Source organism: Mauremys mutica, chromosome 19 (genome assembly GCF_020497125.1).
Source record: "Mauremys mutica isolate MM-2020 ecotype Southern chromosome 19, ASM2049712v1, whole genome shotgun sequence".
Classification (NCBI taxonomy): domain Eukaryota; kingdom Metazoa; phylum Chordata; order Testudines; family Geoemydidae; genus Mauremys; species Mauremys mutica.
This window is the reverse complement of record NC_059090.1, coordinates 25439874-25467549: the sequence shown is the minus strand read 5'-3', so window position 1 is coordinate 25467549 and position 27676 is coordinate 25439874. Positions and strand designations below refer to the sequence as shown.

The following is a 27676-nucleotide window of genomic DNA, read 5'->3' as shown; positions in this document are numbered from 1 at the left end:
GTTATGATTAAAGGAGGCTGCTGGGTGGGCACCCGGTTGTGCCCTGCCAAGCGGTAAGTTGTTGTCCCAAGAGTCCCATCACGGTCCTCTAGGGACAAAGAGGGGATTGTTAGGCCTGAATAGAGATGTAGCACAAAACCAGTTATGCCAGGCTGACCGAAGTCAGGCTAACAAGGGCTTCTGGGTAATCCCTGAGTGGAAAAAATACTGAGGAGCAGTATGTCTCTCACAGAGCTGGGAAAAAGTGAGATAAGGGAGGGGCTGCATTCCTGGCATAATACCAGATGTGCGGTGTTAGAAACAGTTCGTTTGAAGAACTGATAGGGAGCCGGCCTCCCTGTATTCACTCCCTGTTTCTGTCTTAGGTCCATTTTTAACTCCTGTCTTCCAGTTTCTGGTGCTTGGCAACCATGCTGATAAGAAAGTTGCTGGGGCATCACAACTTGCTTACATTATAAAGAAAGATAGATATGTTTTGTTACTAAGGTTTTTTGTTACTAACCAAAGGGGGTTGGGATATGGGTTGTGTGAAATGAATAATCTGTGACGTGACGGAACTGTCTATGTAACCTATACTTAGTTGTAAAAGAGTAAGCTGGTTCTCTCTGGAGACGAGCTGCTCTCTATTGATGTGTGCACTTGTCAATAAAGAGCTTTTGATCGGACCTTGCTGGTGTTGCCTGTCTCTCTGCGGTCAGACAACGAACCTCGCTGTCTGGGTTCGAGTCCCTGACACTATCTACCGGCCCAGGCAAGAGCCACTGCTGGTGCGGGGGGCTGGGTGCCCGTTGCTGCTCTCCCTGAGGTGCTGGGCGGGACTGGAGGGTTGCACAAGATGGGGTTCCTGAGCATACAGAATGGTGCTCCTGGCTGGCCATGCGGCTCCTGCTCCCAGCCTGCAAACACTAACGAGATGGAGCCTCAAATGTGTCCAGAGCTCCAGCCAGGTCAGCTCTGCCTCAGCCAGGCCGGGGGCGGCTCAGAGAGGCCAGAAGGTCACAGTCAAAGTCTGCAAAGGCGACGGAGGATTCCTGGGCCGCCGCTTCCGCTTGCCGCGCAGCCACGACAACGTCCACCGGGTGCTTCTGCAGGAGCTCGGCGTCAAAGGTCACGCCCCGGAAGAAGAGGTGGCTCTTGAAGTGGTGGAGGTAGCGCAGGCGCCGCAGGGGGTTTTGGCACAGGAGCTGGGGAGGGAGAGCCTGACCGTAAGAACGGGCTGCGTGTACAGGGGATAGACTCAGCCAGCACTGCCCTGCTGGAGAGGGGATGGGCCGGGACCAGGGAAGGAGTTACCTCGCTGAGCAGGAGGGACAGCCCCTGGCTCAGGGAGCCTGGGCTCTCGTAGCTGCAGCGGTTCACGCTCGCCAGCATGGCCAGGTGGTCTCGCTCCGGAGGAACTGGGAACTGGGGAGACAGGGGAGGGCTGTTAGTCCCCCGGAAGGAAGCAATCCCAAAGACCAGCTGGAGCAGAAGAGGATGCTGCCTCCCATCGACCACTGCCTCTGCCCAGGCCCAGCAGCTGCAGCAGGAGCCCAGCCCAAGGTCCAGGCTGGAGCAGCTTAGGGCAGGAGCCAGGCTGCAGCGTGAGCACATGTTGGTTGCAGGTACCTATCAGACACCCCTCTACACCATCTTCCAGCCCTCAGCAGGCCAGAGCCCCTCTGGGCTCAAGCCCTTCTCCGATCTATTGCACAAGAGCCACAATCCAGACCATGGCCCGGGCGGAGGCGCCAACGCATCGTGCAGGTGATGGGAAGCAGGGAACCCGCCAGCAGACTCCGGTAGTGCTGGCGGAAGTGCTGCCGAGTGGAGGCAACCTTAGAACAAAGAGAAAGGTGGCCCAGGGACCCATCCAGATGGGATCTGGGAGAGACGGAGAACACAGGTGTCTCCTCTGCCCCCAGACCCTCCCACTCGCCAATGTGGCTCCATGGGATAGTAGGGCTGTGTGCCCAGACCAATAGGGATGCTGCCCCAGCCCCTTGCCTCCCAGTGATAGAGAATCTGACCCCATAGCATCTCCCCTGGCTCCGTCACCTCACCTTCCCAGTAGCCAGGGTAAAGAGCAGGATGCCCAGAGACCACCAGTCAGCAGAATGGCTGTAGGGGCCTCCACTCAGCACTTCTGGGGCTGTCAATCCCAAGAGAAAGCAGAGTCAGGGTTTGTGCAGTGCCCAACCCTCAGCCCCACTGCCCAGCAGCAGCCTGTGCCAGTCTTACCCATGTACTGCAGGGTCCCACAGATGGTGTAAGCCCGCTCCCCTCGGCGCAGGTGGCGGGAAAGGCCAAAGTCTGTCAGCTTTAGGTGCCCTGTGCACAGACACACACTGTATCACTGCTCTGCAAGAGCCCTACCCACATGGAGTCAGCCCGCTGCCCCCCGACTGGCAGCCCAGCATCCCCTCCCGCCCCCGCCCCAGAGGCTGCCAGCCCAGCATTCCCTCCGCCCAGGAAACAGAGGCTCAAGCCTAGTGTGGAGGGGGCAGCGCTGCACGTACCGCGTTCGTCCAGGAGTATGTTCTCCATCTGAAAAGGAGAGAGAGGTCAGAGGTCACATTACATCCTTGGCCAGGCTGTACTCAGCTAAGCAAGGCCACCTGTCCAGGACACACCAGCTGGCCTCGCGGGCCTGGAAAGGGCCATATTCCCATCAGGCTGCTCGCGAGGGCCCCCTGCGGCTCACACCCCACACGTCTGCCTGTGTGAAACCAGTCCCTCCTCTCAGAGCCGCCCAGGATCCACAATGGGCTGGATCAGGCCTTGGGCAGCACTCGCTCAAACTAGTGGGGGGAACGAGCAGCTGCCCACTCCCTCCACTGAGTGGAGCAGCTGAATCCAGCTCCCACCCCCCAGCAGTGAGTTTGGGGCCTGGGGGGAGGGGAGGTCCCCCCATCACAGAGGAACTTGCCACCCCCCAGGCCTGCTCCTGCCAGCCGGCACTGACTCACACCCGGCAGCAGGGCAGCCGCCCAGAGCCTTGCAGTGGAGCCCATCACCCCGAGCGTGTCACTGACTCGGTCCAGCGAGGGGCAGGACAGGTCAGACCCCCTCTCTCAGGGCACTCGTACCTTCACGTCTCGGTGCACAATGCCCAGGTCATGGAGATAGCCTGGAAGGGGAGAAAGGAGGAGGGTCACCAGAGCCCCACCAGGCATGGTGAGAAGGACCATAGGCCTGACCCAATACAGGGGAAGCTGTCTGACCATCAGCTCCTGGCAGGCAGGGAGGAGCCCACACCTGGCACCTCTGCCCCACACAGAGCCCCCTCCCCAGGGCCCAGAGATCCCAGGGCGCTGGCAGCATCAGCCACACAGCACCAGGGGAACCCATAGGGACTCTCTGCCCAAGCACAGGTTCCTATGCAAGTGCCCCTCAGCAGGTCACTCACCCAGCACCAGAACCAGCTCGGCTGCAAACAGGCGAATGGTGGCTTCCGCAAAGCGCCCCGAAGAGTCCCAAAGCGTGTGCAGGTCCCCGGTGCTGCAGTATGTGCACACTGCAGAGGGAGCAGGACAGACAGACCGTACAGCTTAGGGGGGGCCCAGCACACACTGTCCAGCTGGGGAGAGCCAGGGCTCCAGGCAAATGCGATCCCCTCTCCCTCCCCACAGATCACATCTCAGAGACCCTCTACAGACCCTGCCTCCAGGGGGCCTCACCTGCTGGGGAGGCAGGGCATACAGCAGGCACGGCCCCCGGGCTGATACTTGCAGTGGGGCTGCTTCCCTTTGCTGCTGAACCCTTCACTACCCGAGGGCCAAGAGAACCGTGCCAGCCCAGGGCAGGGGAGCCAGGCAGGGCGACCAGACAGCAAATGTGAACAATCGGGACGGGGGTGGGGGGGGTAATAGGAGCCTATATAAGAAAAAGATCAAAAAACTCAGGACTGTCCCTATGAAATCAGGACATCTGGTCACCCTAGAGCCAGGCCTGCCAGAGGGAAATGCCTTTATCCTGCTCACATGACCCAGCCACGGGTGGCCATGGGGGAGGGGAGCGAGCTGCACAGGGGATTGCTGGCAGCAGAGCCAGGCTGCGCTCCAGCCGCCAGAGCTCTGAGGCGGACAAGAGGTTTAATGTCGGTCAGAGGCACAGAGCCGTGTACACGCACACGGAGAGGGAAACGTACAAGGAGGGGGCGGGGCCCCTACTCTAGGCAGACCCGGGGGGGAGGGGGGGGCAGATGGTGACTCACTAATGAAGAGATGCCGCTGTCCCTGCCAGCTGTCCCCTAAGCAGTGAACAAATGGGTGGCTGACCTGCCTCTGGGGACAAAGAGAAACAGGACTCATGAGTATCTGAGCTAGGGATGGGGACACCCATGGGGAGAAATCAGGGAGGAGGAGAAGGGGAGGGGCAGGAAGGCTCAGGACGTCCCTCTTGCCAAAGCGCCCTAACCCACCCGGGGATACAGCCCTCCCCCGGGGCAGGCCCCGACCCCCAGGGCATCTCTGGAGAGGGCTCAGGAGAGCCAGCCGCACCCAGCTCCCCAGTGGGGCTGGAGTGTGGTGCCGAGGAAGGGCCGACGTGGCCAGGTACGGCCTGCCTGGGACTCCGAGCCAGGAAGGCGAGGTGACAGAACGAGCTCCGGGCAGCTACCCAGGCCCCTGGGGTGGGGCAGCTTCAGGAGTCTAGTCTCTTCCCCAAGCCACCCCTCCCGAGGGGATCCCCCTACGTGCCCCATGCCCCCAGGGAGAGCGGCAGCTACCTGGATGCTGACCTCCTCCTTGCACTGCTTCAGGGTGTCACGCCGCAGCACCTCCACTTTGGGGACCACCTGCAAGAGAAAGCCACGGCCCCAGCGAGTCAGCACCGGGAAACGGGGCAGCGCCCTGGGCAAGAGGGGCAGTGTCAGACGGGCACCCACCTTCACAGCAAAGACCTTCTCCCGCCCGCAGTCCAGCACTTTCAGGACCGTCCCGAACGAGCCTTTGGCAACAAAGCCCAGAATCTAAAAGGAAGGAACTGGTGAGCGTGGGGTGTGACTGTGCCCGCCAGCGGGGCCAGGCCCCGCGAGAGCAGCATGGGACTCGCTCCAGGGACTACCCAGAGCAGTGTCTGCTGGCCAGGCCGGACAGAGCCCTGACGTAGGCGTGGGGGGAACCATCCCAGCCTCCCGTCCCCTGCTCCCAAAGGACGGGGGGGGGGGTGAACCCCAGGGGCTTTCCTCTCCCCAGCATTCTGCCTGTCAGAGAGGAAAGCTGCGTAGCGGCCCAGGGCCGGAGGGAGAGCTGGAGGCCGGGGGGCAGACGCTGCCTGAGTCCCAGCTGGAGACCGGAGCTTGCCGGCTCCTGCACCTGGGATCCTGCGCCAGCATTGCTGGGCTCCTCGACTCCGGCTCGGCCCTGGGGCTCCCAAGGGCCCACGCAGGCCACAAGAGGCCAGTCCACCCCCGTGGGCCCTAGCCATGGCTTGTCCCAGCCACCCCCCAGCAGCCCGGAGCTGGGCATCGCACCTTGAGCTGCGGCTGGCCCAGGGGGGGCCGGACGGGGAACTCCGGGAGGAAGAGCGAGACGAACTGCGGGACTGGCCACCCCGTCACCAGCTTCTCCCCCAGCCGGGGCAGCTTCTCGCCCGGGCCCCGCTGCTGCTGGAGTCGCCTCCTCGTGGCCAAGCTGCGCTCCAGCCCTGACACCGTCACCCCAATGCCGGCCAAGACCCTCTTCCAGCTCCGGACCCAGGAGACCTCGGCTGCGAAGCCACCGCCCTGCGGAGCCAGCAGAAGCATCAGCCCCTGGCCCCGCTGCAGCCAGCTCTGGGGCAGGGCAGGGCACAGCGGCCACAGCTGCGTGGGACGGGCCCGTGGGCTCGCAGCACAGCGAGACCCGGGCGGGCGCCCCGCACCCCGCACCCCGACACGCACCTTGAGGGGCCCCGGCGGGGGCTCGGGCTCGCTGCCGGCCGCTCCCATCGCGCCTCCTCCCTACGCCGCCCCCGGCTCCGGCAGCCCCGGCCCCATCGCGTCCCGACAGCAGAAGCCGCTGCGCCCGGCCCAGCTAATCCCGCTCCGGGCCGGTTGCATAAACAGGCGGCATCCCGGCCCCGCATCATGGCCACGCGAGCCCCGCCCCGCTCCATGCAAATAACCCACGGCCCCTCATTGCCCTGCGAGCCCCGCCCCGCTCCATGCAAATAACCCACGGCCCCTCATTGCCACGCGAGCCCCGCCCCGCTCCATGCAAATAACCCACGGCCCCTCATTGCCACGCGAGCCCCGCCCCGCTCCATACAAATAACCCACGGCCCCTCATTGCCACGCGAGCCCCGCCCCACTACATACAAAAAACCCACGGCCCCTCATTGCCACGCGAGCCCCGCCCCGCTCCATGCAAATAACCCACGGCCCCTCATTGCCACGCGAGCCCCGCCCCGCTCCATGCAAATAACCCACGGCCCCTCATTGCCCTGCGAGCCCCGCCCCGCTCCATGCAAATAACCCACAGCCCCTCATTACCACGCGAGCCCCGCCCCGCTCCATGCAAATAACCCACGGCCCCTCATGGCCCTGCGAGCCCCGCCCCGCTCCATGCAAATAACCCACGGCCCCTCATTGCCACGCGAGCCCCGCCCCGCTCCATGCAAATAACCCACGGCCCCTCATTGCCACGCGAGCCCCGCCCCGCTCCATACAAATAACCCACGGCCCCTCATTGCCACGCGAGCCCCGCCCCGCTCCATGCAAATAACCCACGGCCCCTCATTGCCCTGCGAGCCCCCCCCGCTCCATGCAAATAACCCACAGCCCCTCATTACCCTGCGAGCCCCGCCCCGCTCCATGCAAATAACCCACGGCCCCTCATTACCACGCGAGCCCCGCCCCGCTCCATGCAAATAACCCACGGCCCCTCATTGCCCTGCGAGCCCCGCCCCGCTCCATGCAAATAACCCACAGCCCCTCATTACCACGCGAGCCCCGCCCTGCTCCATGCAAATAACCCACGGCCCCTCATTACCACGCGAGCCCCGCCCCGCTCCATGCAAATAACCCACAGCCCCTCATTACCACGCGAGCCCCGCCCCGCTCCATGCAAATAACCCACGGCCCCTCATTTCCCTGCGAGCCCCCCCCGCTCCATGCAAATAACCCACAGCCCCTCATTACCCTGCGAGCCCCGCCCCACTCCATGCAAATAACCCACGGCCCCTCATTACCACGCGAGCCCCGCCCCACTCCATGCAAATAGCCAACGGCCCCTCATTGCCCTGTGAGCCCCGCCCCGCTCCATGCAAATAACCCATGGATCCCTCATTGCCCTGCGAGGCCCGCCCCGCTCCATGCAAATAACCCACAGCCCCTCATTACCACGCGAGCCCCGCCCCGCTCCATGCAAATAACCCACGGCCCCTCATTGCCCTGTGAGCCCCACCCCGCTCCATGCAAATAACCCATGGCCCCTCATTGCCCTGCGAGCCCCCCCCCGCTCCATGCAAATAACCCACGGCCCCTCATTGCCCTGCGAGCCCCGCCCCGCTCCATGCAAATAACCCACGGCCCCTCATTGCCCTGCGAGCCCCGCCCCGCTCCATGCAAATAACCCACGGCCCCTCATTACCATGCGAGCCCCGCCCCGCTCCATGCAAATAACCCACGGCCCCTCATTGCCACGCGAGCCCCCCCCGCTCCATGCAAATAGCCCACGGATCCCTCATTGCCACGCGAGCCCCGCCCCGCTCCATGCAAATAACCCACGGATCCCTCATTGCCACGCGAGCCCCGCCCCGCTCCATGCAAATAACCCACGGATCCCTCATTGCCATGCAAGCCCCGCCCATTTGCTTGTTCGCCCCTCCTTATAGGACACACCCACTGGCTGCTTTATTCAGGACAAGTTGTCCTCGGTTACGCCCACCTCCTGGCTATTCATCAGCATCCAGGAGCCAGGCCAAGCAGGGCCATAAGGGGCCCCAGGGCAGACAGGGACCCTGCTGGCCCTGCCTCGAGCTGCCCCAAGCACCGCAGCAAGAAAGGGCCTGGGAAGGGGCTCAGCCCATGCTGGCCGGAGTGAGTTCCATGGCCCAGCCTCCTCCCTCAGCCAGCAGCTGCTGCTGCTGCTCTCAGCGAGGGTCTCAGCCCCTGTGGACAAAGGAGCCGGCCAGGGCCCCCGGCCCACAGACAATAACCGGCCTCGGGCTCCCCTGCTCTCTCCTGGGCACCTGCTGGCAGGAAGATCCTGGGGGAAGGAGTGTGACCACCGGGAGAGAAAGGAAGGGTGGGTGCTACTGAAAAAGGCCCAGCTCCTCATCTCAGCCTGGGGCTTCCCTAGCCAGAACAACACTGACAGGCCTAGCACAGAGCGGGGGCATGGATGGAACGAAAGCCACCGAGCTCCTGTTTATAAAGCAGCCGGAGTAGAGGCAGGTGGTGGGGATAGCACCACAGCTGGGAGAAGACAGACAGACAGACAGACAGACACACACACACACACACACACACACACACACGCCCCCTCTCCCCGGCCGAAGCCAAGGGGGGTTCATGGCACCTGACCCAGGGGGCAGCTCCCAGGAAAGGTTCCTACCCCAGGCAGTAATCTGGACTGGGGCTGGATAAACAATCCATGAAAGTGGAGTGGGGGATAATAGATCAGCTCAGTCACCTCCAGCTGCGCCTCCACCCCAGCAGCCCCCACGCTGTCCGGGGAGCTGGGACTCACAGACCGAGCAAACCCTTGTACTGCACAGCAGGGCCCAGCGAAACAGGGCAGGCCAGGCTGCCCCAGAGAGCGAGGGGAAAACCAGGGGAAAGCAGCTCAGGGGGCCACGAGGCTCCAGTAGCCACCAAGTGCTGGTAGCTCTCTGCTGGGGGGAGCAGGCTGGGCCCAGGTGCTAGCAGCACACTGGTAGGACACAGGACCCTGGCTCTGGCCCTTTCCCTGCTGGGGAACTGATCAGAAACACCAGGACAGAGATGGGTCCAAATTAAAAACTTTTATTTAAATTCTCCTCAGTGCCCACTTCCCAACAGTAACCGGACTGGAGCAGCCGCGCTGCAGTGCGAACAGTGCCACTGGCCCAGTGACACCAGCGCAGGACACACCTGTAATAACAACTCGAGTGCCCCTCACCCCCCAGGCTCTGTGCAAATGGAAGCAGCCCGGGCCCTGGGTGACGCAGCCTCCCCAGCTCCTGCTGCGGGGAGCCACTTCACACTGCGTGGCGTCCCCCTACCGCCATGCCGCTCCCTGCCTGGACAGGGGCTCTGCCCGTGCCATTGGTCCGTCGAGTTCTTGTGCCATGGCTGGGCTGTGCCACCAAGGGCCCCCCACCCAGACAAAGTCACTGGCTGTTTGTGCCAGCTCAGGCCTGCAAAGGGGCCATGTGCCCAAGAGGTGGCAGGAGCCGCCTGAGTCCCTTCCCGGCCAGCCGGGTGCTGCCCTCATTTGCGCCTGCCAAAGATGGACTTCTTGCTGGGGTTCTTCTCGCCCACACTCAGGCCGATGAGTAGCCGCGCCTTCTCGTCCTCCTCCTGCTGCTGCTGCTGGATGGTCCCATCCGCTTTGTTCTCCAGCTTCCCTCGGGCCTCAGCCCCAGCAGCTGGCTTCAGGCGCAGCTTCTCCTTGATCACCTGCGCAGCGGAGAGAGGGTTAGGAGACAGCAGGGGTGGGGGATGGCCAAGGCTTGGCCTGGCTGCAACAGCTCAGCCAAAGACCTAACTAGGCCTCATTCCCTGGGGCTCCTCTGCACAGCCTGCCCCAGAGGCGGGGACTTGGCAGCAATCTGGGCAGGCAGAGTGAGCCTGGCAGAGAGAGCGGTGCCCGTTCCAGCCCAGGCATTTCCAGCAGCCCCACAGACACTCATCTGCAGCCTGTAGTCTGTAACCTATCATTTAAATCAGCTTCTGTACCACATGACTGGAGGACAGCTGATGTGATGCTGATTTTTTAAAAAGGCTCCAGAGGCGATCCCAGCAGTTATAGGCCGGGAAGCCTGACTTCAGTACCGGGCAAATTGGCTGAAACTATAGTAAAGACAAGAATTGTCAGACACAGAGATGAACATGATTTTGGGAGGAAGAGTCAATCTGGTTATAGCAAAGGGAAATCAGGCCTCACCAATCCACTAGAATTTTTTGAGGGGCTCAACAAGGATGTGAACAAGGGGGATCCAGTGGATATAGTGTACTTAGATTTTCAGAAAGCCTTTCACAAGGGCCCTCACCAAAGGCTCTTAAGCAAAGTAAACTGTCATAGGATAAGAGGGAAGGTTCTCTCATGGATTGGTAACTGGTTAAAAGACAGGAAACAAAGGGTAGGAATAAATGGTCAGTTTTCAGAATGGAGAGAGGTAAACAGTGGTGTCCCCCAGGGGTCTGTACTGGGCCCAGTCCTATTCAACATATTCCTAAATGATCTGGGAAAAGGGGTAAACAGAGAGGGGGCAAAATCTGAAGATGATACAAAACTACTCAAGATAGTTAAGACTCAGGCAGACTGCGAAAAGCTACAAAAGGATCTCTCAAAACTGGGTGACTGGGCAACCAAATAGCAGATGAAATTCAATATTGATAAATGCAAAGTAATGCACATTGGAAAACACAATCCTAACTATGACGGGGTCTAATTTAGCTGTTACCACTCAACAAAAAGATCTTGAAGTCATTGGGGATATTTCTCTGAAAACATCCACTCAGTGTGCAGCGGAGGTCAAAAAGCAAACAGAAGGTTGGGAATCATTAGGAAAGGGATAGATAGTAAGGCAGAAAATATCATGTTGCCTCTATATAAATCCATGGTACGCCCACATCTTGAACACTGCGTGCAGATGTGGTCACCCCATCTCAAAAAAGATATATTGGAATTGGAAAAGGGCAACAAAAATGATTAGGGGTATGGAACAGCTGCCGTATGAGAGATTAATAAGACAGACTTTTCAGCTTAGAAAAGAGACGACTAAGAGGGTAATATGACAGAGATCTATAAAATCATGTCTGGTGTGGAGAAAGTAAATAAGGAAGTGTTATTTACTCCTCCTCATAACACAAGAACTATGGGTCACCAAATGAAATGAATAGGCAGCAGGTTTAAAACAAACAAAAGGAAGTATTTTTTCACACCAAACACACAGTCAACCTGTGGAACTCTTTGCCAGAGGATGTTGTGAAGGTCAAGACTATAACAGGGTTCAAAAAAGAACTAGATCAGTTCATGGAGGATAGGTCCATCAATGGCTATTAGCCAGGATAGGCAGGGATGGTGTCCCTAGCCTCTAAAGGTAATAATTGGAGATATACCAATCTCCTAGAACTGGAAGGGACCTTGAAAGGTCATTGAGTCCAGCCCCCTGCCTTCACTAGCAGGACCAATTTTTGCCCCAGATCCCTAAGTGGCCCCCTCAAGGACTGAACTCACAACCCTGGGTTTAGCAGGCCAATGCTCAATCCACTGAGCTATCCCTCCACCCTCTGTTTGCTAGAAGCTGGGAATGGGTGACAGGGGATGGATCACTCGATGATTCCCCGTCCGGTTCATTCCCTCTGGGGCACCAGGCGTTGGCCACTATCAGCAGACAGAATCCTGGGCTAGATGGGCCTTTGGTCTGATCCAGTGGGGCTGTTCTTATGTTCTCTGCCCTGCCCAGAGAGAGACGCCCCACGGGCACAGGCCCAGCACCACTCAGGGGAAGGTGAGGAGGGCACCGGGGCTCCTCAACATGACTGACAGGAAAGGGGCTATAAGTCAGTCCCCAACGCTAACAGCTAAACCCAGAGTGCTCCAAGTGCCTGGGGCAGATCTCTCCTCTGCTCCCCTCAGCAGGGGGAGGTTCCGGGCCCTCACCTGTGCTACCAATGCCTTGCGGCTGTCCCGTTTCACTGCCATAGCAAAGTCCAGCCACGTCCACGTGTTGTTGTGATACTCCAGGCACGGCAGCACCAGGTTCAGGTCACCCCAGTCCACGCTGTTTTTCTCGCCCTGCGCCAGACAATGTATCAGACCCCGCGGCCAGAGCCAGCCATTCACGGGCTTGCTCCGCTGGCCATGTTCCTACAGGCGCGGAGCAAGACACAGCAGGCAGAACCCCTGGGCTCAGAGGAGAGATGGGCTGGGGGGACCCAGGGCAGAAACGGGGACACAGGCCCTCTGCTGAGGGGAGTGTGGTGGGGACTGTGCTGTGGCCCAGGAATGGCCTCCTCCCCTCTGCCCCGTGGCTCAGGAAGAGTCCTGCATCCCAGCCAGCCAGATGGCAGTGACAGTGCATAGGAAGGAGGCAGGGCCCCCTGCCCCCAGAAGTACCAGGCACCCTACAGCACCCATGGGGCACAGAGAGGAGAGGCAGAAAGTGAACTTCAGCTCAGCCCAAACGGGCAAGGGAAAGCCATGAAAGCAGCCACTGGCAGCCCTAGGGACAGGGACAGTTGAAGGGCAGGGCAGCCCCTCACACAGATCCCCTACACCTACACCCTGCGGAGCCGGCCCAGCCCCGGCACCCGCCCGCAGCTGCCCCTCCCTCCCCAGCACCCTGTGGGGCCAGCCCCGCCCCAGCACCCGCCCACGGCTGTCCCCTCCCTCCCCAGCACCCTGTGGGGCCAGCCCCGCCCCAGCATCCGCCCACGGCTGTCCCCTCCCTCCCCAGAACCCTCCGGGGCTGGCTCTGCCCCACCACACGCCCGCAGCTGTCCCCTCCCTCCCCAGCACCCCTGGGGCTGGCTCTGCCCTGGCCGCCATGCTGGAGGCAGGCACTGACCTTGTAGCTGACGCAGAGCGGCACCTGCGGGATCTTGATGTAGATGAAGGAGTTGTTCATCGCCGCACGCTCCTTCATCTTGTCAATGTCGTCCACGGGGTGCTGGGAGGGACGGAGCCCGACAGAATCAGCAGAGCAAGAGAAGGGGGAAGAGATGCACAGCTGGGCATCGGACCAGTGGGAAGGGGGCGTTGCTCATTCAGGAGAGCAGCCAAGGCTCATTCTCTTCCCTGCCACGTGCCCGGGGACCCAGGTTGGCACCCCCTGGTCTGCACCAGCTGCTCAGTGTGCGGGTAATGAGTGAATCCTTCACAGCCCTGGGGCAGGACAGCCCAGCCCACTGCCCCCAGGCACTGCGGGAGCAATCGCTGGCTCTAGACTGTCTGAGCCCCGAGACAAGCGGAACAGGCGCTCCTGGGGGGAGACTCCCCCGCAAAGGGCAGGGGGGTGGGTACCTCGGGGGCTTTCCGGAATGATCTCCTGACCCCTGATGTCCGGTTCAGTCCCTGAGCGACTCCTTTCCCTGGGCCCAGTGAGTCTTCAGCCACTAACAGCTGCCTCGGCTTCACCACGGGCATCCCTGAGAGAGAAGGGAGCACTGTGGTTACCCAGCCCGACCCACCGCAGCAGCCCCGCACTGATCCCTGCAGCCTGCCAGAACCCTGGCGGGGCTAGGGCAGAGCTGGTGGAAACAGACCCCCTCTCCCGACAGACTCCATGGGACAGAGTGAGCCAGGTCCTTTGGCTGGTCCAATGGTCAATGACCCTCACTGCAGGAAACGGGCACCGTATTCCCAGTGTGGCTTCAGCTCCCAGCCCCTGGGTCGCGTTCAGCCTTTGTCTGCTGGACTGAGGAGCCCTCTCCGCTCACAGGTCTTCCTCCAGGTGGCTATTTACAGACCGTGATCAAGTCACCTCTGCCTCGTCTCTTGGCTAGCACTGGCAGAGCGTCTCTCCCTTCACCGGAAGGCAGGTTTTCCAGACCTCGAATCACTGCAGCTCATTTCTGAGCCCTTCCAGCTGGCCCACGTCCTTTCTGAAGCGCGGACACCAGCACTGAGCACCATCCCCAGAACGGTCTCCCACAGGCCGGATGCAGTGGGAACACCTCCCTTCTCCTGCTCCGCAGCCAAGGATTGCATTCACCCTCTTAGCCAGCCCACGCTTCAGCCGGTTTCCACCATGATCCCACGGCCCTGGCAGAGCCCCCCTTTCCAGAACTCGCCCCCCCCGTAAGTTAGAGCTGCTTTCCTGGCTCCTAGCTGGAGGACCCAGCCGTTGGCTGCATTGAAAAGCAGGTTGGCCAAGGGCGCCCAGGTTCCCCGGTGATCCGCATTGCTCTCGAGAGCTGCCCTATCCCACCATTATCCACCACTGCACCAGTCTGGGCCTCGGCTCCAAACCTTACCCCCAGGGATTTTATATTTTCTTCCACACCACTGACAAAGACTGAGTAGCTTTGGGGCGAGAATGGATTTGGGGGACCCCACACAGCGAGGAGTCCCCATTTCCGATCCCCGTAGGGGGTCCCTTGGCCAGCCAGCGTGTAGCCCATCGCTGCACTGAGTTAATCGGGGGGTCAGGCTGGCCTGTGCTAGGCCCCTCCCCTCTTTCCCACAGGGCACACTCACCCGTGGTCACCAGCTTGGATTTGTCCTCCTCATCCCCCACCTCCTCCTCCTCCACGCTGCGGCCAGGGAAGAAGAAGCCCATCATCCTGTGGAAGAACTGGTGCGTGAGCTGGATGGTCAGGGGCACCACGTTCACCTGCAAGAGGAGCCTTTCGTCAGGGCCACCCTGCATCACCCAGATACCCAAGCAGGATGGGTGCGCCTGCCCTGTCGCCTACAGCACCTCCTACTGGGGACACAGAGGAGCAGAACCCCCGCCCCAGGCCTGCCTACAGACCCCTGGGATCCACCTGTAGCCTCACCTCAAAATGCTCCTTGATAGAGATGCCTCCCACTGGCGGACGGACCTTGCTGAATATGCGCAGAGCCAGCTGCCGGCCCGACTGGCAGGAGCTCTGAGGTCGCAGCACCACCTGCAGGGCACAGATGGGAATGCAGAAATGGTGGGGGCCCAGCTCTGCCTGCCTCTGAAATCCGCCCCCCCAGGCTGGCTGCTGCCCCTCCCCGCCCAGGGCCCCACCGCAGCCTCCCGCTGCCTGGCACTTGCCTTGTACACGGCGTTGGGCAGGAGGTTGTTCATGGTGACCCAGCCCAGCTCCAGGAGATGCTCTGCCGTGTCGTCCGACTTGTTCACCTGCAAACAGAGCCGTCAGCCCACGGACCCCAGCGCACCCTTTCCCCCCTCCTCAAGGGCGGAGCCCAAGCCTAGGTGCCACACAGGAGGGGCGCTGGTGCCCCCGCTGGGCCCGGTACCTTGCTGTACAGGAAGCGCTGCAGCTCCAGCTCCGCAATGCCCAGCTGCCCGTCTTCCTCGGTGAGGCGCCAGCGCGCCTGAGCAAAGTAGAACTCGGTCCGCCGGGCCACACGGACGTCCTCCAGCTGTTTGCGCAGCTCCATCTTGTTTGCCCGCTGCAGCTGGAAATCTTTAAAACACCTGCCCAAGCGGGCAAAGGAAAGCCGTGAGGGCGGCCCCGGGGCTAGGGCCAGTCGAAGGGCAGCCAGCCCCCCAGAGCAGCATGGGGGAGAGGCAGCCTGGGAGCCCCAGGGAAGCAGAGTTGGGGTGCAGTGGCACGGTGCCTTTGGAAAGCGGTGGGACTGGGCAGCAGGTCTTGGGCAAGCTGCCTCCCTGCTCTGCACATCAGGCTGGCGGGGGCTGGTACCTGATGAGAATGTTCAACTCCTCACTCTCCAGCTGCAGGTTGGCCTTCTCCTGGCTCAGCTGCAACTGCAGCTTCTGGTTCAGCTCGAGCAGGTTCTCGTTCTTACTGTCATCCTGCAGGGACTGAAGAGCCAGCACCAGTCAGCACCTACCCGGCCCAAGCAGGCCGGCACCAGGGACCTGCAGTCCGCACACTAAGCCAGCCCCAGCCCAGGCCTCACCTTCATGATGGAGTACATCTGCTTCTCCAGCTGGCGGATCTGGGCCACGTGCTGCCTCACGGCCTCCTGCAGGTGCAGGATGCTGCTGCGCTGCTCCTCTGGGTTGCTGGAGATCTCCAGCTGGAACCGCACCCGCTGCTTCTTCTCGCTGTGCTCCTGAGGTCAGAGAGAGAGAGGCGAGGTGAGAGGTCTCTGGGGAGTCCACTGCACCTGCGCGCCGCTCAGGCCCACGGTACCTTGCGCTTCGGCTCCACGTGCAGCAGCAGGTTGTTGACGATGTCCAGGATCATGGCGTATTGCGCCGGGTTGGTCGAGATCTCCAGGTCATGGTGGATCAGCGTGAAAGTGTCGACGGCTCCTGGGGAGAGAGGAGAGGAACGGGCGTTGGGGCAGCCCCTGTGACAGCCAGCGCCTGGGGGGCTGGTATAGTCCCTGGGAGCTGCAGAGGGAACTGCCTGTGGGGCTGACACACAAACAAGGGCCAGGGCTGGGGAGACCAAGTCTGCCCCCGCCCCCACCGAGAGCTCAGAGACGCTACTGGCCCCAGCAGGCACAGACAAACCCGGCTCTCCAGCCCACAATGCTCTGCCCCCGTGTGCCAGACACCCCAGGGCCCCATTGAACGGAGCCGACTGCAGCTGCCCTGCTCTGATCTGAGGGAGGTTCCAGGAGAATTCGGCACCACGAGGCCTGTGGTCGTGGCCTGTCCCCCAGGAGCTCCCTCTCCCCCCCGGAGAGGAGAGCAGAATGACCCAGCCAGGCGCAGGGCCGCACCCTCCTGTTTCTTCAGCAGGTCCTCCTTCTCCTGGTCGGCTGGGGCGTCGGGGGGCTTGATCTGCGTGGCCAGCTCCGGGTCAATGTCATGGCTGTAGCTGATGTAGTACATGCGACAGCTGCACCGGGAGATGATCCTCTGCACCTGCTGGGTCTGCTGGGCTTCCGAGGGGTGATTCCAGTCTGGGGGCCAAACACAGGCAGCTGTCAGGGCCCCTGATTCTCGGACAGTTTGAGGCATCAGGGTGCCGGGGCAAGGGCGGGGACCTCTGGGATCCGAACAAAGGGTGGGGGAAGGGGATGCACGTAAGTCCTCTGGAGAGTCACCCCAGAATGCTGCCTCGGGCACGGACCCCAAGCCCATCCCAGCGTGGGGTGCTACGGGGGGGACAGAGCTCTCAGCTGGGCTGGCTCCGTTTGTCCCTCGGGTGACGCACAAGGACCAAGGGCCCAGCAATCCCCGGGTGCTGGTGTGAAGGATTCTTGGGCCCCAGGCAAGCAGGGCTCTATATGCTGACCTGTGGTGGTGCTGACCATGCCGCCCACGGCCTGCCCACTCTCCATCAGCTCCTGCACCGAATCCAGGCTCCTCTGCCGATGCTCCTCGATGTTCTTCACCTGGGGCAGGAAGGACACTGGTGACTGCCCAGGCCTCACACCCAGCCCAGCCAGAGCCAGCAGGCTGGGGGGCTTGTCCCCGGGACTGGCTTGGCACCCTCTCCCCAGCTGCCTGGCACTGGGATCCTGCCCTGCCATGGATTTAGGGGGCTCCAGGGCTGCCTTCACTCTCAGGCCTCTGGGGCCATGGCTGTGATAAACTCCTCCCGCATGGGAACTAAAGAGCCCCAGGCCCCCTACCCCACCTGAGCTGACAGCAACCAACCTCCAGCCACAGCTGGCCGTCCTCCCTCTCGGCAGGGCTGCTCTCAGTGGTGGCGAAGTACTGCATGCCGTCCAGCAGGCAGGTCCACGAGGTCTTCTGCTTCAGGGTGTCTCCGTACCAGGCGGGGTGGTGCAGGCACTGCAGGAGCTGGGCCTTGGCAGCAGACACAATCACACAGCCCTCCGTCTCTGCACCACGCAGCACCATCTGCAGGAGAACAGGCCCCTAAGTGACCCTGCCAACTCCAGCATGGGGCAGCCGAGCCAGGAGAGAAACCAGGGCAGAGGGCCTGCTGTGTCTGCCCCAGCGGCAGGGCCAGGGAAAGAAAGACACAGCTCAGTCACCCCCTCTCCCAGCAGGGGGCGGTGCAGGGAGCGGGGCAGGAGCTCTGGCTGGCCTGTCCCAGAAGCAGCCTGGCTGGGACCAGGGTACCTGGCAGTTGACCAGCTCAACGAGGCAGTTGCGGGTGAAGATGTCGTCAGTCTGGCAGGCGGCAATCCCACACAGCTGCTCACTGGCCCCCGACTCCTCCTCCGTGAAGACCACAAATTTATCCGTCTCCTCAATGAGCTTCTGCAGCATGTAGGCCCCTGGAAGCAGACAGGGGGAAGAGACGGGTCAGGGCGGAGGAGAGGGGGCCAGTCCTTGGCCAGCTGGCCGTGACGGGCGCTGAGGTGGGTCAGTATCGTGGAGGGAGGCCCCTGGGAGCAGACAGGGGGTGAGGGCGGGGGAGAGGGGGCCAGTCCTTGGCCAGCTGGCCGTGACGGGCGCTGAGGTGGGTCAGTATCGTGGAGGGAGGCCCCTGGGAGCAGACAGGGGGTGAGGGCGGGGGTGAGGGGGCCAGCCCTTGGCCAGCTGGCTGTGACGGGCGCTGAGGTGGGTCAGTACCATGGGGGGAGGCCCCTGGGAGCAGACAGGGGGTGAGGGCGGGGGAGAGGGGGCCAGTCCTTGGCCAGCTGGCTGTGACGGGCGCTGAGGTGGGTCAGTACCATGGGGGGAGGCCCCTGGGAGCAGACGGGGGGTCAGGGCGGGGGAGAGGGGGCCAGTCCTTAGCCAGCTGGCCGTGACGGGTGCTGAGGTGGGTCAGTACCATGGGGGAGGCCCCTGGGAGCAGACGGGGGGTGAGGGCGGGGGAGAGGGGGCCAGCCCTTGGCCAGCTGGCCGTGACGGGCGCTGAGGTGGGTCAGTACCATGGGGGAGGCCCCTGGGAGCAGACGGGGGGTCAGGGCGGGGGAGAGGGGGCCAGTCCTTAGCCAGCTGGCCGTGACGGGCGCTGAGGTGGGTCAGTATCGTGGAGGGAGGCCCCTGGGAGCAGACGGGGGGTCAGGGCGGGGGAGAGGGGGCCAGTCCTTAGCCAGCTGGCCGTGACGGGCGCTGAGGTGGGTCAGTATCGTGGAGGGAGGCCCCTGGGAGCAGACGGGGGGTGAGGGGGGGGGAGAGGGAGCCAGCCCTTGGCCAGCTGGCCATGACGGGCGCTGAGGTGGGTCAGTACCATGGGGGGAGGCCCCTGGGAGCAGACGGGGGGTCAGGGCGGGGGAGAGGGAGCCAGCCCTTGGCCAGCTGGCCGTGACGGGCGCTGAGGTGGGTCAGTACCATGGGGGAGGCCCCTGGGAGCAGACGGGGGGTGAGGGCGGGGGAGAGGGGGCCAGTCCTTAGCCAGCTGGCCGTGACGGGCGCTGAGGTGGGTCAGTACTGAGGCGGGACATGCGTGGAACGAGCTGTGCAGATCCGGGGAAGGGGGGGGTGCCGAGCGGGATCCCGAGGGCCCCACCCAGGAGGCTGGGCACTCACCCCCCGAGGAGCCCCGCTCACTGGTGGTGCCAGTCACCCTCTGCGGGGGAAGGGCAGCAGACAGCGGGCGCCGTTTCAGCTTCTTGGCTTGTAGCTGGGTGTCGATCTTTAACCCCTTCAGTGCCTCGGTGGACAGGTTCCGCTTGAGCACGGCCGCCTTCTTGTAGCCGTCGTAGAGGCCGAAGGCGATGTCCCGGTTGGTGGTGGTCCAGGACGCCCGCAGGTCCACCAGCTGCAGCTGGTGTGTGTGGAAGGCGTCGGCCCCATCCCGCATGGTCAGCTCCTGCGGCCAAGCCGGGGGTCAGACAATGGCCAGGGCAGGGCGACTCCCCGCTCCAACCCGCCCCATGGCCAGTGGGTAGTAGCTTGGGCTGGGGACACCCGGGTGCCATTCCCACTGGGGTGGCCTTGGTCACGTCACTGTACATCTGGACCAGCTGCCCCACCCATGCTGAGCTCTTCGAGAGGGTGACCAGCGGCACCCAAGGGTGCTGAGTCTGCAGCCAGCGGGGCCCTGCTCAGTTTCTCCACTGCCCCGAGTGCCTCCCCGTCCAGCCAGAGGCTCGTGCCCCCGCAGTCTAGGCAAAGCTAGTCGCGCCCACCCCCCAATCAGTCCCTGGTGAGCCGGCGGGTACCTCTTCGGCTGTGCGGCTGCTGGGCCGCTGGTAGGTGAGGGAGGACAGGCTCAGCAGGTGAGTTTTCTTCACCAGCGAGCCGAGCTGGTGGTCAGCGCTCTCGTCGCAGGTCGACGCCATCAGGTGCACGGTGACGAAGCTCAGGTCGCTCACCATCTGCGTGATGCTCCACTCCGAGATGAGGCGCCGCATCACCGTGCCAGCTGGGGGCAGGAGAGAGCCATCAGCGAGGGGACCCTGCCCCTCGCGCCCACGCCCCCCCGCCCAGGCCGGGCCCCCAGCCTCACCTTGGGGGATGAGCCGCTGAGTCCCTCGCGTGAATATGTGCCCGTGGCCGCACTCCAGCTGGATCCCCCGCTGCTGTGCGAAGGAGGCCCAGTAATGCACCTGGGGGAGGACACAGGGCGCTGAGCCGGCTGCCACGCTGAGCGGGGGGACGGGACGCAGGAGAGCAGCCGATGGCGGGGGGCAGCCGACGGCCCTCGCCACACTGAGCGGGGGGACGGGTCGCAGGAGAGCAGCCGATGGGGGGGGGCAGCCGATGGCCCTCGCCACACTGAGCGGGGAGACGGGACGGGACGCAGGAGAGCAGCCGATGGGGGGGAGGGAGCCGACGGCCCTCGCCACACTGAGCGGGGGGACGGGACGCAGGAGAGCAGCCGATGGGGGGGGGGGAGCCGACGGCCCTCGCCACACTGAGCGGGGGAGACGGGATGCAGGCGGGGGGCAGCCGACGGGGGGGGGGGTGCAGCCGACGGCCCTTGCCACACTGAGCGGGGGGACGGGATGCAGGAGAGCAGCCGATGGGGGGGGGCAGCTGACGGCCCTCGCCACACTGAGCGGGGGGGACGGAATGCAGGCGGGGGGCAGCCAACGGGGGGGGGGCAGCCGACGGCCCTCGCCACACTGAGCGGGGGGACGGGACGCAGGAGAGCAGCTGATGGGGGGGGCAGCCGACGGCCCTCGCCACACTGAGCGGGGGGGCGGGACGCAGGAGAGCAGCTGATGGGGGGGGGGCAGCCGACGGCCCTCGCCACACTGAGCGGGGGGACGGGACGCAGGAGAGCAGCCGATGGGGGGGTGAGGGAACGGGACGCAGGAGAGCAGCCGATGGGGGGGTGAGGGAACGGGACGCAGGAGAGCAGCCGATGGGGGGTGGGGGAACGGGATGCAGGAGAGCAGCCGATGGGGAGGAGGGGAACGGGATGCAGGAGAGCAGCCGATGGGGGGTGGGGGAACGGGAAGCAGGAGAGCAGCCGATGGGGGGTGAGGGAACGGGATGCAGGAGAGCAGCCGATGGGGGGTGGGGGAACGGGACGCAGGAGAGCAGCCGATGGGGGGTGGGGGAACGGGACGCAGGAGAGCAGCCGATGGGGGGTGGGGGAACGGGACGCAGGAGAGCAGCCGATGGGGGGTGCGGGAACGGGATGCAGGAGAGCAGGCGATGGGGGGTGGGGGAACGGGACGCAGGAGAGCAGCCGATGGGGGGTGGGGGAACGGGACGCAGGAGAGCAGCCGATGGGGGGGTGAGGGAACGGGACGCAGGAGAGCAGCCGATGGGGGGGGAGGGAACGGGACGCAGGAGAGCAGCCGATGGGGGGTGAGGGAACGGGACGCTGGAGAGCAGCCGATGGGGGGTGGGGGAACGGGATGCAGGAGAGCAGCCGATGGGGGGTGGGGGAACGGGATGCAGGAGAGCAGGCGATGGGGGGGTGAGGGAACGGGATGCAGGAGAGCAGCCGATGGGGGGGTGAGGGAACGGGACGCAGGAGAGCAGCCGATGGGGGGTGGGGGAACGGGACGCAGGAGAGCAGCCGATGGGGGGTGGGGGAACGGGACGCAGGAGAGCAGCCGATGGGGGGTGGGGGAACGGGATGCAGGAGAGCAGCCGATGGGGGGTGGGGGAACGGGATGCAGGAGAGCAGCCGATGGGGGGGTGAGGGAACGGGACGCAGGAGAGCAGCCGATGGGGGGTGAGGGAACGGGATGCAGGAGAGCAGCCGATGGGGGGTGGGGGAACGGGACGCAGGAGAGCAGCCGATGGGGGGTGAGGGAACGGGACGCAGGAGAGCAGCCGATGGGGGGGTGGGGGAACGGGATGCAGGAGAGCAGCCGATGGGGGGTGGGGGAACGGGATGCAGGAGAGCAGCCGATGGGGGGTGGGGGAACGGGACGCAGGAGAGCAGCCGATGGGGGGTGGGGGGACGGGACGCAGGAGAGCAGGCGATGGGGGGGTGAGGGAACGGGACGCAGGAGAGCAGCCGATGGGGGGTGAGGGAACGGGACGCAGGAGAGCAGCCGATGGGGGGGTGAGGGAACGGGACGCAGGAGAGCAGCCGATGGGGGGTGAGGGAACGGGATGCAGGAGAGCAGCCGATGGGGGGTGGGGAACGGGACGCAGGAGAGCAGCCGATGGGGGGTGAGGGAACGGGACGCAGGAGAGCAGCCGATGGGGGGGGGGGGAACGGGATGCAGGAGAGCAGCCGATGGGGGGATCGGGAAAGCGACGCAGGAGAGCAGCCGATGGGGGGTGAGGGAACGGGAGGCAGGAGAGCAGCCGATGGGGGGTGAGGGAACGGGACGCAGGAGAGCAGCCGATGGGGGGGTGAGGGAACGGGACGCAGGAGAGCAGGCGATGGGGGGAGGGGGAACGGGACGCAGGAGAGCAGCCGATGGGGGGGGAGGGAACGGGACGCAGGAGAGCAGCCGATGGGGGGTGAGGGAACGGGATGCAGGAGAGCAGCCGATGGGGGGTGGGGGAACGGGATGCAGGAGAGCAGCCGATGGGGGGTGAGGGAACGGGATGCAGGAGAGCAGCCGATGGGGGGTGAGGGAACGGGATGCAGGAGAGCAGCCGATGGGGGGTGAGGGAACGGGACGCAGGAGAGCAGCCGATGGGGGGTGAGGGAACGGGACGCAGGAGAGCAGGCGATGGGGGGGTGAGGGAACGGGATGCAGGAGAGCAGCCGATGGGGGGGTGAGGGAACGGGATGCAGGAGAGCAGGCGATGGGGGGTGAGGGAACGGGACGCAGGAGAGCAGGCGATGGGGGGTGGGGGAACGGGATGCAGGAGAGCAGCCGATGGCGGGGGGAGCCGCCAGCCCTCGCCAGCCCCAGGGCCAGCCCCGCGCAGCACAGGGCCCGGCCTCACCTGCAGCTGGGGGAAGAGCGCCGTGTAGGAGAGCTGCTTGTAGTGCTGCCCCAGCTTCTTCTTGCTGGGCTTCATGTTGCTGAAGAGCTTCCCACGGCAGATGGGGCGCGTGACGCTGGTCCAGGTGGCCCAGAAGTTCTGCATCCAGCGCAGGGTGCTGCTGTACAGCAGGATCCGGGGCTGGGACAGCTCTGAGAGCGACACACGGCAGCACTGTGACAGGGCCCCTCCACACTGCCCGACCCCCCAGACCGCTCCCCCCGGGGCGGGCAGAGCCCACGAGCACTCAGCTCGTCACCTGGCCAAGGGAACCACCCCCCGCTTCCCAAACCCGGCGCCCCAAAGCAGCAGCCACCAGAGCTCCTAGCAGGAACGGCCGTGCTCCGGTCAGTGGCTGAGCAGCAGCTGGCTTCCAGCAGCTCTGGAGTGCCCTGCGGGGCATCGCTCACCCCCGCCCGGCCGGGTCAGGTCCATCCGGATGGAGAGGTTGAGGTTCTCGGAGCGGAAGGCCCGGTACGAGTCATGGTGCTGCCCCATGGGCACCTCGGGCACGAACTCTGGGGAGCGCAGCACCACGCTGTGATGGTCGTGGGGGTTCCCATGGCAAAGCCACTGCAAGTCCAGGGTCATGCAGAGCTCAGGCAGGTGGAGGAAGCAGCAGTCATCGTACCTGCTCAGGGAGAAAGTGCTGGGTTGCTCTCCGAGGGTCACAGCCCCTCCCCCCGCACCCCCCGGGCTGACACTCACTTGGAGGCTGTGCGGACATTGATGTCCAAGTCCCCCTTGAAGACGAACTGGCCAGGTCTCCAGAGGAAGGCCAGGTGGCTCCACTCCCAGTGCATGTTCTCGGTGGTGTTGTACGGATCCTGCAACACACAGGCTGAGCATGAGGCCGCCAGGCCATGGGGGGCCCGGACACCCTGGGCAACCCCACGCGAGTCTCACCTCAGTGGCCAGCTGGTGCAGGTTGGCCTGCTCGATGTCCAGGTGCCAATCCCCATGGAAGAGCAGCCGGCTTTTATCCCACCAGGGCAGGGAGGGGCTGGGATCCTCCGAGGCCTTGGTGAGGAGATCCACAGACTGGCCAATCAGGGTCCAGGCCGGGTCCCAGCATGGGCCCCAGACGATGGTGTACTGCAGAATCTCCGCTGGGGGACAGACAGCGGCTCAGGGCAGCTCCTGGTCCCTGCCCCAAACAGATACAGCCTGGCCCAAAGTTACCCTCTGCACACCCCCCACAGCACTGCCCCAGCACCCCCAGAGCTACCCAGCACAGCATGTGGTTATTCTCCAGCACTGCCCACTCCAGCATCCTGACCCCGGGGGCAGGGCCCCAAACCCCAGGCGGGGAACAGGGACCTGGGCCCCATCTCCAATCCTCCCCCACTCAGCTCAGAGGGGAACAAGCCTGCTTCCCACTGACCAGCCTCAAGGAGGCTGCACCTGCACCCCCCTGGTGTTTCACGCCTGGCCCAAGCTCAGGGTCCAGGGTGCCAGGAATAAGGCCACCCCCAAATCAGTGTGACCCTGGCAGGAGAGAGGAGCTCCTCCAGTCCCAACCTGGAGCCCACATGGTCACCCAGCCACCCGCAGCCAGCCCAACCCAGCAAGAGCCGCAAGGAGCCCCGGTCTGGACCTCAGCCTCGTGCCCGCCTGCAGGACTGGGGCCCCCAGAGCCCACTTACAGCGGAAGTCGTGGTAGAACTTCAAGGGAGGCATGTTCCTCTCCACAGCAGCATCCCCCCATGGCGCTCCCAGCTTCAGCAGCTGGCGGCGGCGAGAGCAGGCCTGGCCGCTCTGCTCCGTCCCGACCAGCCGACCCGAGAGCTGCCAGTCCCGGATCTCAAACAGGTAGCGTGGGTAGTCCCGGATCCGCACTGTGGGGCAGAGCGAGATCGCGCTGACTGCCGGCCCAGGGGGGCCTGCGTTAGACTCGTCCCCGGGGGCGTGGCCATTCAGTGCTACACCCTCTGCTAGATCAGGGGGACCCTACAGGGGGGAACCACAGTTCTTCCCACTGCACGTGGCCCAGGGGCCCAGCATGCCCCCAGCAGCACTTTCACACCAGGGAACCAGAGCCCAGAGCTGACGGGGCCATGGGGGCGGAGGAGCCCCACAGACACACTCACCGAAGAAGGTCTTGACGCTGCCCTTCAGCATGCGGCACCACTGGGTGACCAGCTCCAGCCCCTCGGATGGGAAGGGGCTGACGCTGTCCAGGTCCCTCATCTGCTCCAGCACGCGCTCCACGCCGTGGAAGGACTCGTCGGCCAGGGCCACCAGCTCCAGGCTGGAGAGGGTCCAGGTGAGCAGGGCCTTCCGCATAGGCATGTTGGCGTATAGGCGCCGGGAGCGCTGGATGTAGATCTCAATGTTCTTCCTCTCCAGCGAGGCGTAGAGCTCCTCGATCTTGCGGGCGGGCAGCAGCTCGCCATGCTGCTTGCGCAGAGCCGCCACCTTGGCGTCCAGCAGCTGCAGCCGCTTGGCGCTCTCCTTGCTCTCGTCCTTCATCAGCTCGTAGTTGTCCCGCAGCTTCACCTCGAAGACGTCGTCCAGGAAGACCCAGGAGAAGTGCTGCACCTTGAGCAGGAGGTCCGGGGGCAGGGCCGGGCTGGGAGGGCGGCCCCGCCGGTGCAGGCTCTTCAGCCACTTCTGCACGCCCACGGCCTCGTCCAGCGTGCGGGAGAAGTCGTACTGGTAGGGGAGCTCGATGACGATGCTGGCAAAGGAGAAGGCCCAGACCCGGTTGCGCAGGGTGCGCAGGGTGGGGAAGGGGCTGCGATGCAGGATCATCTCCTCTAGCTCCGGCAGCAGCTGCACCTCCACCTCCTTGAAGCTGAAGATGCTGTGCTTGTCGAAGCCGGCGGCCAGGTCAGGGCAGTAGGCGTGGAGGGCACTGCCGTGCCGGCTCACCGAGACCCGCTCCGCCACCAGGCTGATGTAGCTGGCCTCAGAGACGAAGGCCGTGACCTTGGCGGAGCTCATCTCCAGCGTCAGGTTGAGGACTCTCTTTGGGGGACCCTGGGCTGGGCTGGGGGGCTTGCTGAGGCTCCCTGGCTCAGCGGCCTGGCGCTCCAGGGGGAGGGAGGGAGCGCTCCATTGGCCCAGGGTGCTCTGCAGCATTTCACGGCACTGGAGCGTGGCTAGGACGTGCTCATACAGATACATGTGGTCAGGTGGGCTCCAGAGCAGGGTCAGGCCCTCGCCACACTGGACCTAGGGCACAGAAAGGGGCAAGCAGGCCTGGGTCTCTGCTCTGCTCTGCCAGCAGCCCTTAGCATGCCCCGGGGGCCGAGCCTGCGAGGGCCAGAGCAGGCAGGGGCTGAGCGGGCTCTCCGCACTGCTCTGCCAGCCGCCTTGCCCCTGACCTCCCCGAACCCCCTCCCAGTGCCCCACACACACTCCAGCCCTGCCAAGTGCTGCAGCAGAGGCCTCTAGCCATGAGGCAGGGTGTGACGCGGATGGACAGGGCCTGGCTGAGAGCCCATCGCTCGCCCTCACCTGACGGCCCCACTGACGTCCCAGTCCGAGTGGGAACGCCAGCAGGCGCCCTGACCCGCTGGGTCACTCAGCCGCCTCGGACTCAGCCCACAGGCACTGCCGTCCCAGGTGCACTCTGCCAGCAGCGGGCCCAGCACCTACCTCCAGGGAGTGGATGCTGCTGTGGTAGGTGAAGGAGAGCATGGAGAGTCTGAGGATGGGGCAGCGGATGGCTGGGGCTTTGCAGCAGGGCTGCATCTTCTCGGAAATGCTCTTCACCAAGGCCAGCGCCATGCCCTGGACGCTAACCGTGCAGCTCTCGGCACTGCCCAGGGCAGTCAGTGTGTCCAGCCTCACCTCCGAGGCACCTGGCAGAGACAGGAGGTTACCTCTGGGGGCAGGACAGGGCACAGCCCTCCAAGCCCCCAGCACGGGGCAGTGCGGGGAGGACCAGCAGCTGCCAACAGCCAGGCCGGGACAAGGACACCCTCCCCTGCAAAGGGCTGGTCACATCCCGGAGCCCAGGGAGAGAGGGCGGCCGAGTACCAGGACAGTCCGGGGGGGCAGGAGGCCCCGGGAGGGACTGTGGACAGCCAGGGGCAGGTGCAGGGACGCGGCAGTCAGCATGGGAGTGCGGGAGGCGGGAGAGCTCGGCTGGGTGTTTCAGGATCTCCAGGGAAGGAAGGAGCAGTTTGTGGGTTTGTCCTTCAGACGCCTGCACAGAGGGCTACTGCCTCTGGCTGGCTGGCGCAGCAGATCCTGCGGGATGGCTGCCCGCCCATGGTGCTGCCCCTGCCCAGCAGCCCCACTGGTCACTTACCCACCAGGCTGGACAGTGTGAACAGGTTCACATCCTCCACCTTCAGGTCCACCTTCCAGAGCAGGCCTGCGGACTCCCCCGGGGAGGGGGCTGGCTCCACTGGAAGCTCTGCCTGGCTGGCCCCTGGGTGCAGCAGGGACAGGACCCTGGAGAGGCACTTGGTGCAGGTGTCTGATGACTCCACCTGCAGCCCCTGGATGGTGCAGTCCAGGAAGAGCGTGTCCGCCTGGGCGCTGGACGTGCCCAGGGGCTGGTTGTAGCTACCCTGCAGGGGGCACAGTCCAGTCACTGGCTGGCAGCTCGGAAGCTGGCACCTTCTCACTCCCAGCCCAGCCCAGGCAGAGCCCCTCCCCACTGCCCATTGCAGGGCCTGGGGAAGGAAGCCCCCCCCGCTGCCTCACAAGGGAGCTGCGCCCATGCCTGCTGGGCGGGGGGAGAGCTGACCCCTCA

At 64.2% G+C, this 27676-nt stretch overlaps 2 protein-coding genes across 5 annotated transcripts in view; both read right to left on the bottom strand.

The window, feature by feature from the left end:
- Nucleotides 1-626: 626 nt before the first annotated feature.
- Nucleotides 627-6026, bottom strand: RSKR (ribosomal protein S6 kinase related). Its single transcript, XM_044993940.1, has 12 exons — nt 5864-6026; nt 5456-5707; nt 4868-4951; nt 4709-4777; nt 4196-4265; nt 3389-3496; nt 3069-3109; nt 2499-2526; nt 2221-2310; nt 2043-2131; nt 1294-1404; nt 627-1184 (listed from the first exon to the last, which is right to left on the bottom strand). Exons 1-12 carry the CDS (start codon nt 5909-5911, stop codon nt 960-962), a joined length of 1215 nt encoding a protein of 404 aa, XP_044849875.1. The 5' UTR covers nt 5912-6026; the 3' UTR covers nt 627-959.
- A 2887-nt stretch (nt 6027-8913) lies between these two features.
- The window catches only part of KIAA0100 (KIAA0100 ortholog), a 28577-nt gene continuing 9814 nt past the window's right edge, over nt 8914-27676 (bottom strand). For 3 of the 4 annotated variants that reach the window (XM_044993951.1, XM_044993949.1, XM_044993950.1), the window contains exons 14-39: nt 27227-27491; nt 26569-26774; nt 25056-26142; nt 24612-24803; nt 23872-24074; nt 23674-23792; nt 23376-23596; nt 22927-23117; nt 20063-20162; nt 19776-19978; nt 19141-19423; nt 17782-17939; nt 17350-17556; nt 16985-17084; nt 16467-16649; nt 15929-16050; nt 15693-15848; nt 15473-15594; nt 15066-15246; nt 14860-14946; nt 14615-14725; nt 14313-14448; nt 13137-13261; nt 12682-12783; nt 11775-11909; nt 8914-9565 (exon numbers count right to left, since the gene is read on the bottom strand). In XM_044993951.1, the coding sequence (XP_044849886.1) occupies nt 9377-9565; nt 11775-11909; nt 12682-12783; nt 13137-13261; nt 14313-14448; nt 14615-14725; nt 14860-14946; nt 15066-15246; nt 15473-15594; nt 15693-15848; nt 15929-16050; nt 16467-16649; nt 16985-17084; nt 17350-17556; nt 17782-17939; nt 19141-19423; nt 19776-19978; nt 20063-20162; nt 22927-23117; nt 23376-23596; nt 23674-23792; nt 23872-24074; nt 24612-24803; nt 25056-26142; nt 26569-26774; nt 27227-27491 (5184 nt within the window). In that variant the 3' untranslated portion in view covers nt 8914-9376. Of the gene's footprint in view, nt 9566-11774; nt 11910-12681; nt 12784-13136; nt 13262-14312; nt 14449-14614; nt 14726-14859; nt 14947-15065; nt 15247-15472; nt 15595-15692; nt 15849-15928; nt 16051-16466; nt 16650-16984; nt 17085-17349; nt 17557-17781; nt 17940-19140; nt 19424-19775; nt 19979-20062; nt 20163-22926; nt 23118-23375; nt 23597-23673; nt 23793-23871; nt 24075-24611; nt 24804-25055; nt 26143-26568; nt 26775-27226; nt 27492-27676 lie in introns of those variants that run through there. The other variant, XM_044993952.1, reaches the window with a different exon arrangement.

What these genes read in the sequence shown, in the direction of transcription:
- RSKR (XM_044993940.1), bottom strand. Translation starts at nt 5,911, where the DNA reads ATGGGAGCGGCCGGCAGCGAGCCCGAGCCCCCGCCGGGGCCCCTCAAG. An exon ending in AGAAGGTCTTTGCTGTGAAG is followed by an intron (nt 4,778 to 4,867) that starts GTGGGTGCCCGT and finishes TTTCTCTTGCAG; the next exon opens with GTGGTCCCCAAAGTGGAGGT. An exon ending in TTACCCTGGCTACTGGGAAG is followed by an intron (nt 1,405 to 2,042) that starts GTGAGGTGACGG and finishes CTGTCTCCCCAG; the next exon opens with TTCCCAGTTCCTCCGGAGCG.